Raw genomic sequence first — 15874 nt, forward strand, 5'->3', positions numbered from 1 at the left:
TGTGTGTGTGTGTGTGTGTGTGTGTGTGTGTGTGTGTGTGTGTGTGTGTGTGTGTGTGTGTGTGTGTGTGTGTGTGTGTGTGTGTGTGTGTGTGTGTGTGTGTGTGTGTGTGTGTAGGTGGGAGGTAGATCCTGACTACTGTGAAGAGGTTAAACAGACCCCTCCCTACGACAGCGGCACCCGTCTATTGGACATCATGGACATGACCATCTTTGACTTCCTCATGGGTGAGACCACACCTCTTAATACATACTTCACAGGAGGCTGCTGCGGGGCGGACGGCTCATAATAATGACCAGAAAGGCGCAAATGGAATGGCATCAAACACCTGGAAACCATGTGTTTGATGTATCTGATACCATTCCACTGATTCCACCAGTCATTACCACGAGCCTGTTCTTCCCAATTAAGGTGCACCAACCTCCTGTGACTTACATCAGTGGAGGCTCCTCAGAGGAGGAAGGGGAGAACCATCCTCAGTGAAAACGTTTTTTTACCATCTTCTTAGGGCTGCAATCTTGTTAACGGGAGGATATATGACAACAGCCAGTGAAAGTGCACAGCGCCAAATTCAAAACAACAGAAATCTCATAATTAAAATTCCTCAAACATACATGTATCTTATACCATTTTAAAGGTAATCTTGTTGTTAATCCAATCACAGTGTCCGATTTCAAATAGGCTTTACAGCGAAAGCACCACAAACGATTATGTTAGGTCACCACCAACTCACAGAAAACACAGCCATTTTTCCAGCCAAAGAGAGGAGTCACAAAAAGCACAAATAGAGATAAAATTAAATACTAACCTTTGATGATCTTCATCAGATATCACTCATAGGACTTCATGCCACACAATACATGTATGTTTTGTTTGATAAAGTTCATATTTATGTTTTTAAAAATCTCAGTATACATTGGCGCATTACATTCACTAGTTCCAAAAACATCCAGTGATATTGCAGAGAGCCACATCATTTGACAGAAATACTCATTATAAATGTCGGTGAAAATACAATTGTTAGACATGGAAATATAGATATACCTCTCCTTAATGCAACCGCTGTGGCAGATTTTTTTAAAACTTTACGGAATAAGCAAACCATGCAATAATCTGTGACCGGCGCTCAGAAAACAAAAACAAATTATCCGCCATGTTGGAGTCAACAGAAATCAGAAATAACATTATAAATATTCCCTTACCTTTGATGATCTTCATCAGAATGCACTCCCAGGAATCCTAGTTCCACAATAAATGTTTGTTTTGTTCGATAATGTCCATTATTTATGTCCAAGTAGCTACTTTTGTTAGGGAGTTTAGTACACAAATCCAATCGCTCGTGCAGGTCCAGCCGAATGTCGGACGTAAACTTCAAAAAAGTTATTACAGGTCTTAGAAACATTTCAAACTAAGTATAGAATAAATCTTTAGGATGTTGTTGTCATAAATCTTCAATAACGTTCCAACCGGAGAATTCCATTGTCTGTAGAAAAGCCATGGAACGCAGGTCGCTGTCATGTGAAATGCGCGTGACCAGGACCTGGCTCTCTGCCAGACCACTGACTCAAAGAGCTTTCATCCGGCCCCACATCACAGTAGAATCCTCATTCAAGTTTCTAAAGACGGTTGACATCTAGTGGAAGCCTTAGGAAGTGCAACATAACTAATATCCCACTGTGTATTCAATAGGGGCTGAGTTGAAAATCGACCAACCTCAGATTTCCCACTTCCTGTTTGGATTTCTTCTCAGGTTTTTGCCTGCCATATGAGTTATGTTATACTCACAGACATCATGCAAACAGTTTTAGAAACTTCAGAGTGTTTTCTATCCAATACTAATAATAATATGCATATATTAGCAACTGGGACTGAGGAGCAGGCCATTTACTCTGGGCACCTTTCATCCAAGCTACTCAATACTGCCCCTGCAGCCATAAGAAGTTAAAAAGTCACCCTTTTTAGATTAAACTATACTAAACATATCCACGTCACCAAAGAATTGATTAAAACATACTTTTTTGCAATGAAGGTCTACAGTAGCCTCAGCAGCACTAGGGTAGCACCATGTTGTAGCCAGAAGACAGCTATCTTCCCTTCTTCTCTGGGTACATTGACTTCAACACAACCTAGAAGGTTCTCACCCCCTTCCATAGACTTACAGTAATTATGAGAACCACAAACGATCAGAGAATGAATCTAGTACTGAAAGCATAAGTTAGTGTGCTTAATGTGGTGAGTAGTTGACTCAAAGATAGATGAAGACAATAGTTGAACAGTTTAACAAATTAATTTCTTCCAAAATGAAGGAGAAGCAAGAGAGAGATTAACATTAGTTTTTTTTAAACTTTCAGTTTCAAATGCAGCTAGCTAGTTTAGCCTACTCAAACACCCTGCTAAAAACACTTTTGACATAAGCCAGGCACTGTTGTTAGCTCATATCCCAGTGATAATGTCTTGCATTACGCCTGGAAAGAAAACACTTCAGTTTGCTCAACTTGCCATCAATCAATCATTTAAAATGATTTATAAAGCACTTTTTACATCAGATCGCAAAGTGGAACTCTTATAATCTCCAATCTCCACAGCACAGAAGAGACCACCCGTCAGAGCCTGGTTCCTCTCTAGATTTCTTCATTTGGTTTCTTCTTTTTTTCTAGCCACTGTGCTTCTACATCTGTATTGCTTGCTCTTTGGGGTTTTAGACTGGGATTCTTTATAAGCACTTTGTGACAATTGCTGACGGAAAAATGGCTTTATAAAATACGTTTGATTGATTGATTGAAGTGCTTGTACAGAAACCCAGCCTAAACCCCAAACAGCAAGCAATGCAGATGTAGAGCATGGTGTCTAGGAAAAACTCCCTAGAAAGGCACATAGTCTCCAGTATCTATGCTGCAATTGTCTAAGGCGGGGGCGACACACACTGCACGTCCACAGTTACCCCCGGACAGGGCCAACCAGGCAGGGTATAACAGCAAGGGTGGTTAGTCACTCCAGTGCCCGTTCACCTTGGCACCCCTGGACCAGTTTACACTCAATCATAGGACCTACTGAAGATATGGGTCTTCAGTAAAGACTTAAAGCTCGAGACCACATCAATCAGCAGACCGTTCCATAAAAATGTAGCTCCATAGGAGAAAGCCCTGCCTGCCTTCAGCTGTTTGCTTAGAAATTCTACGAACCATAGCGTACGTGTAGGTACAGTACCAGTCACAAGTTTGGACAGACCTACTTATTCAAGGGTTTCTTTATTTGTTTCTGTTTTCTACATTGTATAATAATAGTGAAGACATCAACATTATGAAATAACACATGGAATAATGTAGTAACCAAAAAGTTTTAAACAGCTTTGCACACTCTTGGCATTCTCTCAACCAGCTTCCGCTGGAAGGCTTTTCCAACAGTCTTGAAGGAGTTCCCACATATGCTGAGCACTTGTTGGCTGCTTTTCCTTCACTCTGCAGTCCAACATCACAAACTATCTCAATTGGGCTGAGTTTGGGTGATTGTGGAGGCCAGGTCATCTGATGCAGCACTCCATCACTCTCCTTGGTCAAATAGCCCTTACACAGCCTGGAGGTGTATTGGGTCATTATCCTGTTGAAAAACAAATAATAGTCCCACTAAGCAAAGGACATATTTCTACCGGTCTAATATCAATTGCTCGTGTTTCACACAGTCTCTGAACAGTTGATGTTGAGATGTGTCTGTTACTTGAACTCTGTGAAGCATTTATTTGGGCTGCAATCAGAGGTGCAGTTAACTCTAATGAACTTATTCTCTGCAGCAGAGGTAACTCTGGGTCTTCCTTTCCTGTGGTGGTCCTCATGAGAGCCAGTTTCGTCATAGCTCTTGATGGTTTTTGCAACATTCAAAGTTCTTGAAATTTTCCAGATTGACTGACCTTCATGTCTTAAAGTAATGATGGACCGTTTTTTCTCTTTGCTTATTTGAGCTGTTCTTGACATAATATGGACTTGGTCTTTTACCAAATAGGGTTATCTTCTGTAAACCACCCCTACCTTGTCACAACACAACTAATTGTCTCAAACACATTAAGAAGGAAATAACTTTTAACAAGGCACACCTGTACATTGAAATGCATTCCAGGTGACAACCTCATGAAGCTGGTTGGGAGAAGGTGGCTACTTTGAAGAATCTCTAATATAAAATAGATTTTGATTTTTTGGTTACTACATGATTCCATATGTGTTATTTAATTATTCTGCAATGTAGAAATAGTAAAAATAATTAGGTGTGTCCAAACTTTTGACTGGTACTGTATGTACAGTAGGACCATATCAGAGAGTTAGGTAGGAGTCCATGTAATGCTTTGTAGGTTAGCAGTAAAACTTGAAGTTAGCCCTAGCCTTGACAGGAAGCCAGTGTTGAGAGGCTTGCACTGGAGGGATATGACCAAAATCTTTTTATTCTAGTCAAGATTCTAGCAGCTGTATTTAGCACTAGCTGAAGTCTATTTCGTGTCTTATCCGGGTATCCAGAGACTAGAGCATTGCAGTAGTCTAATCTTGAAGTGACAAAAGCATGGATTTATTTTTCTGCATCATTTTTGGACAAAAAGTTTCAGATTTTTGCAATGTTACGAAGATGGAAAAAAGCTGCTCTTGAAATATTTTTGATATGTTCTTGAAAAGAGAGATCAGTGTCCAGAGAAAGGCAGATGTCCTTCACAGTTTTATTTGAGATGATTGTACACCCATTGACATTCATTGTCAGATGTCTTTGTTTCTTTGGACCTAAAACTAGCTTCTCTGTTTTGTCCGAGTTTTAAAGGCAAACATTTGCTTTCCACTTCCTTATGTCTGAAAAGACAGGCTTCCAGGGTAGACAATTTTGAGGCTTCAGCATGTTTCATCGAAATGTACAACTGCGTGTCGTCTTCACAACTGTGAAAGTTGACATTGTGTTTCCGAATGACATCACCAAGAGGTAGCATATATAGTAAAAACAATAGTAGTCCTAGAACGGAACCTTGAGAAACCCCGAAACATACTATTTTTTTGTCAGAGGACAAACCATCCACAAAGACAAACTGATATCTTTCTGACAGATAACATCTAAACAAGGCTAGAACTTGTCCACGTAGCTCAATTAGGGTTTCCAATCGGGTTTCCAATTAGGGTTTCCAATTGCAATGCACTATATTAGCCCACACAGCGACAAGGATACACTTTCATCCTAGGTTTGGGACCTCATATTGAATCTTATAGGGATGCATAATGATATATTGAACAACCTTACAATGATCTACTTTGGCATCATGAACCCTCTAACACAATACATTCATTTGACTTGATGAAAATCTGTTTTTGGACCTAACTCGCTTACCACTTTTTCCATGTGGTTTCTTGGTTCACAGACTCCATGAATTGATGACCTCTTCATAATTATGTGGTCAAATTATTACTTTTGTGTATGGTTTTCTAGAAACAAGTGTGGCTCAACTGACCCCTTTGGCTGAACTTACCACACTCTCCCCTACAACTACAACATGGCTCCCTTTCTAAAATGACATCTCTCCTTAGGCAACATGGATCGTCATCACTATGAGACATTTGAGAAGTTTGGCAACGAGAGCTTCATCATCCATCTGGACAATGGGAGAGGGTTTGGAAAGCATTCTCATGACGAGGTGTCTATTCTGGTGCCTTTAAGCCAATGTTGCAGGTTAGTGACTTTTTTTCATATTTTCCATCAACTGGCATGTTTGATGTATCATTGGGCATGCAGACATCAAGAGCTTACCAATTAACAATGAGAAATAAGGTATTTTTTATTTTAATAAAAAAAAATATATATATTAAACGTTGATTTTTAATAACATAGTAAAATGAATCATTTCAAACATAAAATACAAAAATACTTAACTTCTGACTATTTTAATACACAGATAAGCAAATTTGTCGCTATACTTTTGGTCCCGTAAAATGGAGGGACTTACAGGACTTTCTCCCCGTCTTCTTTGATTCGGGTTTGGGTGTAGCTGGTCTCCTGGGTGGTGGGGGATACTGGGGGTTCAACCTGGATGAGGATGGTCTCATGAGGGGAAACTGTATCAGACAGTTCATGGGCAGCAACAGGAGGAGAGGTGGAGGATTGTAAGTGTGTGGTCATGGGTGTTGATTGCCACCTACAGTCTGATATACCAAGGCTTTCAGACAATCAGCATTCAGGGCTGGAGCCACCCAGTTTATAAATAAACTTCTGGCGCTGTCACGCCCTGACCTTAGTTATCTATGTTTTCTGAATTATTTTGCTCAGGTCAGGGTGTGACGAGGGTGGGTATGTGAGTTTTTGTCCTGTCTAGGGTTTTTGTATATCTATGGGGGTTTTGTATGTCTAGGTAATGTAGGTCTATGGTGGCCTGAATTGGTTCCCAATCAGTGGCAGCTGTCTATCGTTGTCTGTGTTTGGGGATCCTATTTAGGTTGCCATTTTCCATTTTGGTTTTGTGGGTTATTGTCTATGTGTTGCCTGTCAGCATTTGTGTTATATAGCTTCACGGTCGTGTTGTTATTTGGTTAGTTTGTTTAGTGTTCTTCGTTTTAATAAAGAAGAATGTATTCATGTCACGCTGCCCCTTGGTCTCCTCCATACAACGACCGTGACAGGCGCTAACATGCGTCCTTTGTCCTGATCGTGTCCACGTTCTAATTGTGCCCACATTTTCAGAAATGCGTCTACACATGGTCTTATCGGTCCACTGTGTCCGCATTTTGAACAGATTTCCTGTATGCTTTGACAGATATTTTTTCAAAATAATACATTATTTACATTTGTTTTTTATTGAATATTTAAAACACGCTGCTCAACAGCTAGATCACATTAGTCATCTAACAGCCTCCCATGCAGAGCGACATACAGAAGCAACCAGGGTCAACGCCCTGCTCAAGGGCATGTCGACAGATCTCCTACCAGCCCTCCAAGATCCCCCTACAGTTCCCCAAGAGCTACCCCCCCCCCACCACAGTCCCCCCCCCCGAGAAGAAATAAAAACAATAATTCCATTTCCCACCCCCAAGACCCCACCAATGAACCAACAACCAAACAAATGAACAAAAGAGGAAAAAATAGAAAGACAAAGGAAAACAGAAACAACAATACAAAAAACAAGAGACATCAAGGACAACAAAAATCTTAACAGCAAGGCCAACTGAATATGTTTGAGTGCATGTATGACACTATTTACGTGTGTGTGTGTGTGTGTGTGTGTGTGTGTGTGTGTGTGTGTGTGTGTGTGTGTGTGTGTGTGTGTGTGTGTGTGTGTGTGTGTGTGTGTGTGTGTGTGTGTGTGTGTGTGTGTGTGTGTGCACATGTGTGCACGTGTGTGTGCACGTGTGTGCATTTGAATGAGTGTGCGTATATTGCATATGTAAAAACACCTGCACTGCATCAGCCTCAGGAAATCCGGCATTAACTGTAACAACACTGCCCCTCAGTGTCATTCAAAGTAAATGTTTGTTATATTTTATTTTAACGTATTTTTTAAAACTTTTATCTTTGACAGCCTTTCATTCAAATCAATCACATTATTTATAACGCCCTTTTTACATCAGCCGATGTCACAAAGTGCTGTACAAAAACACAGCCTAAATCCCCAAACAGCCAGCAATACAGATGTAGAATCATTCTATCCCCCGCCCTGCAACTCCACTCCCACTTGTCTCCAATTCCACATCCCAACCCTCAGCTTCTCTCAGCCCATCCCACCTATCTCTGCTGGCCACCCTCTTCGGATTTTGATGCACCATATATCTTTCAACTGTGATGTTTAACATACAATTTCAATCTATCTAATCGAATAGAATCCACAGATTGCGAGTTAAAGATAAATACTTTTACTAAGTGTATTAGTATATTAGTAATTGACAGACCCGGTTTCTCCAGATCTCCCAACGGTGCAATTTGAGATCAATGTTATTGCATGGAGGAATTGGGCCAAAATACCATCAACAGTATGTGAAAACCTTGTGAAGACTTCTGTCTTCACAAGGTTTGACCTCTGTCATTGCCAACAAAGGGTATATAACAAAGTATTGAGATAAACTTTTGTTATTGACCAATTACTTATTTTCCACCATAATTTGAAAATAAATTCATAAAAAAAACCTACAATGTGATTTTCTGGATTTTTTTTCTGATTTTGTCTGTCATAGTTGAAGTGTACCTATGTTGAAGGCCTCTCTCAGGCCTCTCTCATCTTTTTAAGTGGGAGAACTTGCACAATTGGTGGCTGACTAAATACTTTTTTGCCCCACTGTAGATATTGTGACAGAGGACACCCTTGTTTAACTCCTCTTGACAATTCAAAACTCTCTGAGAAGTAGCTGCTATTTACAACTTATACCTGGGGTTGCTGTACATTACTTTTAGAGAAAATCACCAAAATTGAAAAAATCCAGGCATTTATAAATGAAATCCAGTCTTACTTTATCAAAGGCATTTTCAAATATTATTTCTAGTAGTTGTCGTATATTATCTTCAATGTATCGTCCATGTAAAAAACCTGTCTGATCAGGATGAACAATACCTGGTAAAACCTTTTTAATTCTGAGTGCTATGCATTTCACTAGTATTTTTGCATCACAATGTTGAAGTGAATGAGACTTTCAGTTTTTAAGATAGATTGGATCTTTATATTTGCCATCTGGTTCTTGTTTTAATAATAGTGAAATCAGACCTTCCTGTTGAGTACCTGACAGACTACCATTTCTATAGGAGTAGTTAAAACAAGCTAACAACAGAGCTTTGAGTATATCTAAAAAGGCTTGATATACCTCTACCAGTATGCCATCAAGCCCTGGGGTTTTTCCAGACTGAAAGGATTTAATAGCTTCAAAAATGTATTCTCTGTAATTTGGTCCTTGCATTGATCTTTCTGTACATTTGTTAATATTCTATTTTTTGTATTATTTGGATAGAATTCTTTACAGTAATCGTCATTAAGTGGGTGAGGATGAAACGGAAAAGAGAACATTGCTTAAAATATTTAGCTTCCTCTTTTAAAATATAATTTGGAGTCATAGATGACTCCGTCTTCAGTAACGAGTTTCTGCAAAAGTCCTTTTGTTAGCGTTCCTGTGTTGGAGGAATAATTTGGTGCATTTTTCTCAATATTCCATCCAGTTTGCTTTATTTTTGTAATAGATTACATTAGATCGTTCTTGAATAAGTTCCTCCAGTTCTTTTAATTTTTCCTCTAACATATTTTGTATCTCTGTACTGTAGTATCATTTTTTTGCTCTCTACCTGTACTATTCGTTCATGTATTTCCCTTGTTAGTCTTGTCTCTTTAGCCAGAAACTGCTTTTTTATTATTGATGAATATTGAATTGAATGACCTCTGAAGGTACATTTTAAAGGTATCCCAAACGATAAGGTGATTTGCTGAACCTATATTGTACTGGAAAATTTCAATTATGAATTATTAGGTTATAGTTCAAAAATAAATTGACCTCCAGTAAACTTTGATTACATTTCCAATGTCCACGTGGAAATTCTATAAGAGTTATATGAATGCCAATTAGATGATGATCCGATTGCATTCTGTCTCCTATTAAAACTTTTTTAGAAATTAATTTTTGTTGAGTGCTCCAAATCCTTTCTGCCTCAAATTACTAATTTTGGAAGATTTTCTTGGTAAGGCCTTTTGTTGGATTTTTGTCATAGTTGTCGAGCACCGCTCCTACTTTTCTTTGTTTGTTGTAGGCTTTCCTGAACTCTCAGAATTGACTTGAAATGGGACTGGTGAACTGCAATGCACTTAACCTGAGTTTTCACTTATCATAAGTTGATGACTTTATATGAAGTTGTAATCAAACAGCATTAATGAACTTCCTCCATTCCCTCCTGTCCTTCCAGAGTGAAGAAGTCGACACACCTGCGTCTGCAGCTGCTGGCGAAGGAGGAGTACCAGCTGAGTGGTCTGATGTCTGAGTCTCTGCTGAGGGACAAACTGACACCCATTCTCATCCAGCCACACCTGAAGGCTATGGACAGACGACTACACCACACACTCAACATCCTGGCAGACTGCATCGAGAAGGAGGGCTATAGTAATGTTGTGGAGGATGACCTGGCAGGGGAGAGGGAGTGGGGGCACACATCACCCAGGGGGAGGTAGCTGCGAGGCCTGAACCGTTCTAGAATAGACTAGACTGGATTGGACTGGATCGCACTGGCCGGAACTAGGGTGGATCGGACTTAACTGGACTGGATTGAACAAATGTGGACGCTATCACCATAGGCCCCTTATTGCCCACCACAGCGCTACAGACCATGAAAGTCTTGAGAGATGTTTGTCTTGTTCAGAAGAGATTTTTGAATTCAGTGAATTCCAAGACTGATATTATTCCTTCTGTTGTCACCTGAATCATGTGTGTTTATACGCATTGTTGGGACCTGTCAAAGGCCTGTAAACAACATGCCTATTGGAGGAGATCGACTCTGTCTTAATTAAGAAACATGTTTTATTGCTAATTGTTTAATTACTTCTGTTGTTTTACGTTGTTGTCGATGTGTTTTTATATAAATATATTTGATTGGAGTGCCGGTTTACTGCAAATTGTGTCTTCTGCTTTTCATCTTTCAAATGCAACCTGTTCTGAGAGTATTTATTAGTTACCCCTGCTACAAAGTGGTCACAGTTCAAAGTTTGTCAGGTAGAGGGTAGCACTAGTGCATCTACAAATAGCAATGTCCTTTGTCAATAAATTTGAACGTTTTGTTCAATGTTAGTGGAAAGGAATCTGAATCGCTTGTGGATTCTGTTTGAACTGTGTCAAAACCTAACCAGGGTACAGTAGGCTGAGTCCAATTTAGGCTCTTTTAACTTTTCAAGAACTGCACCAGTCCAGAGCTGTATCACAATTCACAGACCCGTTAATCATTGGTGGGACTAAATCAAATCAAAGTGTATGTTAAAATCTATGTTTATATTACAACAATTATTCAGATTATTCCTTTGTACTTTTTTTTTCTTTTTTTTCTTCTGCTTGTAGATTATTTTTATTGATTTGAGGATGAAGTTAAGATTTAAAAGTCGTCCTCTATTATGTTACTAAGAAGCTAAACGTGACACCAAGGTTTTATATGATGATGGTTCCTTTAGAGTGTGATGAATGTCTGATGGCCAGATGGTAATGTGGTCTACAGATATTCAGGATGTACATTTCTTAAATTTCCAATGGCAGATCTGCTTTGCTGGAGAAAACATTTCAGTTATTGCTACTGAAAGTCAATATATAGATCATTGGAGGCTGGTGGGAGGAGCTATAGGAGGACGGGCTCATTGTAATGGCTGGAATGGAATAAATGGAACAGTATCAAAAACATTAAACATATAGAACCCACATTTCTGACTCCATCTATTCCATTTTCAGCCATTACAATTAGCCCATCCTCCTATAGCTCCTCCCACCAGCCCCCACTGCAGTAGATAAACCTAGTGCCTGTGCAATGATAGAACTACTTGAAAGTTTGGGATCATTACTAAGAGAGTAATTGCAGGAAAATATGAATTCCTGATATAAAGCTATATACATAGGTGGGGAGTTCTGTGCGTATACTCCATCCATCCCATCCTGTTTTTATCTGTGTCTCCTTAGGTCTGTCTGGTTGATACTGTATGTATGGACGGTTTATGTGGAGGTTTGTAAAGGTGCAATTAAACAAGATGTGCATTTAAATGTGTCATTTAACCTCATCAGTTATATATCTCAAAGTTAGAAAAATAGATCCAATAATGATTGAGACGGGGAAAAAACTCTGACTTGATTCTGATCCTTGTAGGCACAAGTCTTACAGAAAACAAATATATCTAATATCTATGTGTCTATACGTTCAGAGTACAGTGCCTCATCTGTAGCTTAATTGACACAATCAAGTGAATTGAATATATATAAGTACAGTAATGATGTCTACTACAGCACCCCAACATCAACATGTTTACAGTCTGTTTATTTTGATAACCTTTCCCTGGCCCCCGTAAAAGCCTCCGCTATGCTTTATAAACACTTCCATAGGACTGATTGGAGGAAGCCCAGTCTGAGTTTAAGACACAAATAGCACCCTATTCCCTATATTGTGCACTAATTTTAACCTTATGAGCCCTGGTCAAAAGTATTGCACTGTAAAAGGTAATAGGGTGCTATTTGGGATGCTGTCTGAGACAAACATCTAATAGACAGAGACCACAGGCCTAACTAGGGTAATCAGCCTGACCACAAGCCTAACTAGGGTAATCAGCCTGACCACAGGCCTAACTAGGGTAATCAGCCTGACCGCAGACGGGACAGCAGAGGAATCATCGTCATGGGAATAAACCAGGAATCCGACTAAACAGGACGTCTTATCTGATCCTGCGCCCACCCTCTTTCCTCTGCACTGCTCTGATGGAGTGACCATAGAATAGAATACAATGGACATAGTTTTGGAATCTGGTTGAGGTTCTAATTCTATGATAGTGACTCTTTGTTTGAAAATGTGGGTGGTACACCATGCCCTGGATTTGCTCCAGAAGACGGTGGTGCAGTTGATTTCACTGCATCACTAAAGAAAGGGAATTCGTGTACTGGCATGTTTAGAATAGATAATGAGTTATTGCAATTAAAATAACTGGCTAATCACTTTATTTGCTAAATCATTTTGAGGAAGACGAACCAAAGGTCACAAAAGTTGCTTACAAACAGAGAGGATAAACCGTGTCTCTAAATGTGAATACAATATCCTGTAGTTGATAATGATGTGGACACCTCATTGTTGCAGTTGGACTGACACCTGATTATAGTTGATATAATACACATTTGCTGGTATAGGCCTACAGTGCCTTCGGAAAATATTCAGACCCCTTGACTTCTTCCACATTTTGTTACGTTTCATCCGTATTCTAAAATGGATTAAATAAAACATGTTCCTCATCAATCTACACATAATGCCCCATATTGACTAAGTGAAAAAAACATGTTTTTTTTAGAACATAAAAACCAGAAATACCTTATTTACATACACTACCAGTACCAAGGTTTGGACACACCTACTCATTCATTTCTTTCTTTTTGATATTTCCTACATTGTAGAATAATAGTGAAGACAACAAAACTATGAAATAACACATATGGAATCATGTAGTAACCAAAAAAGTGTTCAACAAATCAAAATATATTTTACATTTGAGATTCTTCAACGTAGCCACCCTTTGCCTTGACGACAGCTTTGCACAATTTTGACATTCTCTCAAGCAGCTTCATGAGGTAGTCACCTGGAATGCATTTCAATTGACAGTGTGCCTGTCAATTTCTTTCCTTCTTAATGCGTTTGAGCCAATCAGTTGTGTTGTGACAAGGTACGGGTTGTATACAAAAAACAGCCCTATTTAGTAAAATACCAAGTCCGTAGTTTAAGACATGATGGCCAGTCAATATGGAACAATTCAAGAACTTTGAAAGTATCTTCAAGTGCAGTCGCAAAAACACATCAAGCGCTATGATGAAACTGGCTCTCATGAGGACCCCCACAGGAAAGGAAGACCTGAGGAGGAGTAGGAAGGATCGGACCAATATGTAGCGTGGTAAGTGTCCATGTTCATTTATTAGACTGAACACACAAAACAAAATAACAAAGTGAAAGGAAGAAACAAAACAGTTCTGTCAGGTGACATACACTAAACAGAAAACAACTACCCACAAATCATAGTGGGAACACAGGCTACCTTAGTATGGTTCTCAATCAGAGACAACGATTGACAGCTGCCTCTGATTGGGAACCATACCAGACCAAAAGCAGAAATACAAAACATAGACCAAAAACATCAAATGCCCACCCCAACTCACGCCCTGACCATGCTAAACAGAGACATAAAAAAGGAACTAAGGTCAGGACGTGACACCAACATCAACTGTTCAGAGGAGACTGTGTGAATCAGGCCTTCGTGGTCGAATTGCTGCAAAAGAACGCTACTAAAGGACACCATTAAGAAGAAGAGACTTGCTTGGGCCAAGAAACACGAGAAATAGACATTAGACTGGTGGAAATTTCTCCTTTGGTCTGATGAGATTTTTGGTTCCAACCCACGTGTCTTTGTGAGACGCAGAGTAGGTGAACGGATGATCTCCACATGTGTGGTTCCCACCGTGAAGCATGGAGGAGGAAGTATGATGGTGTGGGGGTGTTTTGATGATGACACTGTCAGTGATTTATTTAGAATTCAAGGTACACTTAACCAGAATGGCTACCATAGCATTCCGCAGCGATACGGCATCCCATCTATTTTGCGCTTATCGGGACTTTCATTTGTTTTTCAACAGGACAATGACCCAACACACCTCCAGGCTGTGTAAGGGCTATTTGACCAAGAAGGAGAGTAATCGAGTGCTGCATCAGAAGACCTGGCATCCACAATCATTCGACCTCAACCAATTGAGATGGTTTGGGATGAGTTTGACTGCAGAGTGAAGGAAAAGCAGCCAACAAGTGCTTAGCATATATGGGAACTTCTTCAAGACTGTTGGAAAAACATTCCAGGTGAAGCTAGTTGAGAGAATGCCAAGAGTGTGCAAAGAGTTCATCAAGGCAAAGGGTGGCTACTTTGATATATTTTCATTTGTTTGACACTTTTTTGGTTACTACATGATTCCATATGTGTTATTTCATGGTTTTGATATCTTCACTATTATTCTACAATGTATAAAATAGTAAAAATAAAGAAAAACCCTTGAATGTGCCACAACTTTTTACTGTTACTGTAAGTCTTCAGACCCTTTGCTATGAGACTCAAAATTGAGCTCAGGTGCATCCTGTTTCAATTGATTATCCTTGAGATGTTTCTACAACTTGATTGGAGTCCATTTGTGGTAAATTCAATTGATTGGACATAATTTGGAAAGGCACACACCTGTCTACATAAGGTCCCACAGTTGACAGTGCATGTCAGAGCAAAATTCAATCCATGAGGTCGAAGGAATTGTCCGTAGAGCTCTGAGACAGGATTGTGTTGAGGCACAGATCTGGGGAAGGGTACCAAAATATTTCTGCAGCATTGAAGGTTCCCAAGAACACAGTGGCCTCCATCATTCTTAAATGGAAGAAGTCTGGAACCACCAAGACTCTTCCTAGAGCTGGCCAAGAACCCAATGGTCACTGACAGAGCTTTCTCTGTGGAGATGGGAGAACCTTCCAGAAGGACAACCAACTCTGCAGCACTCCACCAATCAGGCCTTTATGATAGAATGGCCATACGGAAGCCACTCCTCAGTAAATGGCACGTGTCAGCCTGCTTGGAGTTTGCCAAAAGGCACCTATAGACTCTCAGACCATGAGAAACAGTGCTCTAATAAAACCAAGAAGGAACTCTTTGGTCTGAATGGCAAGCATCACGTCTGGAGGAAACCTGCAACCATCCCTATGGTGAAGCATCATGCTGTGGGGATGTTTTCAGTGGTAGGGACTGGGAGACTAGTCAGGATCGAGGAAAAGATTAACGGAGCAAAGTACAGAGAGATCATTGATGAAAACCTGCTCCAGAGTGCTCAGAACCTCAGACTGGGGCGAAGCTTCACCTTCCAACAGGACAACAACCCTAAGCACACAGCCAACACAGCACGGGAGTGCTTCCGAACAAGACTCTGAATGTCCTTGACTAGCCCAGCCAGAGCTCGGACTTGAACCCGATCGAACATCTCTGGAGAAACCTGAAAATAGCTGTGCAGCAACACTCCACATCCAACCTGACAGAGCTTGAGAGGATCTGCAGAGAGGAATGGGGGAAACTCCCCAAATACAGGTGTGCCAAGCTTGTAGCGTCATACCCAAGAAGACTCAAGGCTGTAATTGCTGCCACAGGTGCTTCAACAAAGTA

At 40.1% G+C, this 15874-nt stretch overlaps 1 protein-coding gene across 1 annotated transcript in view; it reads left to right on the plus strand.

Moving 5' to 3' along the window:
- LOC118360970 (extracellular serine/threonine protein kinase FAM20C-like) overlaps positions 1 to 11312 on the plus strand; it is a 99842-nt gene extending 88530 nt beyond the window's left edge. The window contains exons 7-9 of the mRNA XM_052472172.1: positions 118 to 227; positions 5547 to 5688; positions 9883 to 11312. Of these exons, the coding sequence (XP_052328132.1) occupies positions 118 to 227; positions 5547 to 5688; positions 9883 to 10144 (514 nt within the window). The 3' untranslated portion in view covers positions 10145 to 11312. The remainder of the gene's footprint in view (positions 1 to 117; positions 228 to 5546; positions 5689 to 9882) is intronic.
- Positions 11313 to 15874: the final 4562 nt, after the last annotated feature.

Source organism: Oncorhynchus keta, chromosome 2, assembly GCF_023373465.1.
Source record: "Oncorhynchus keta strain PuntledgeMale-10-30-2019 chromosome 2, Oket_V2, whole genome shotgun sequence".
NCBI classification, from domain to species: domain Eukaryota; kingdom Metazoa; phylum Chordata; class Actinopteri; order Salmoniformes; family Salmonidae; genus Oncorhynchus; species Oncorhynchus keta.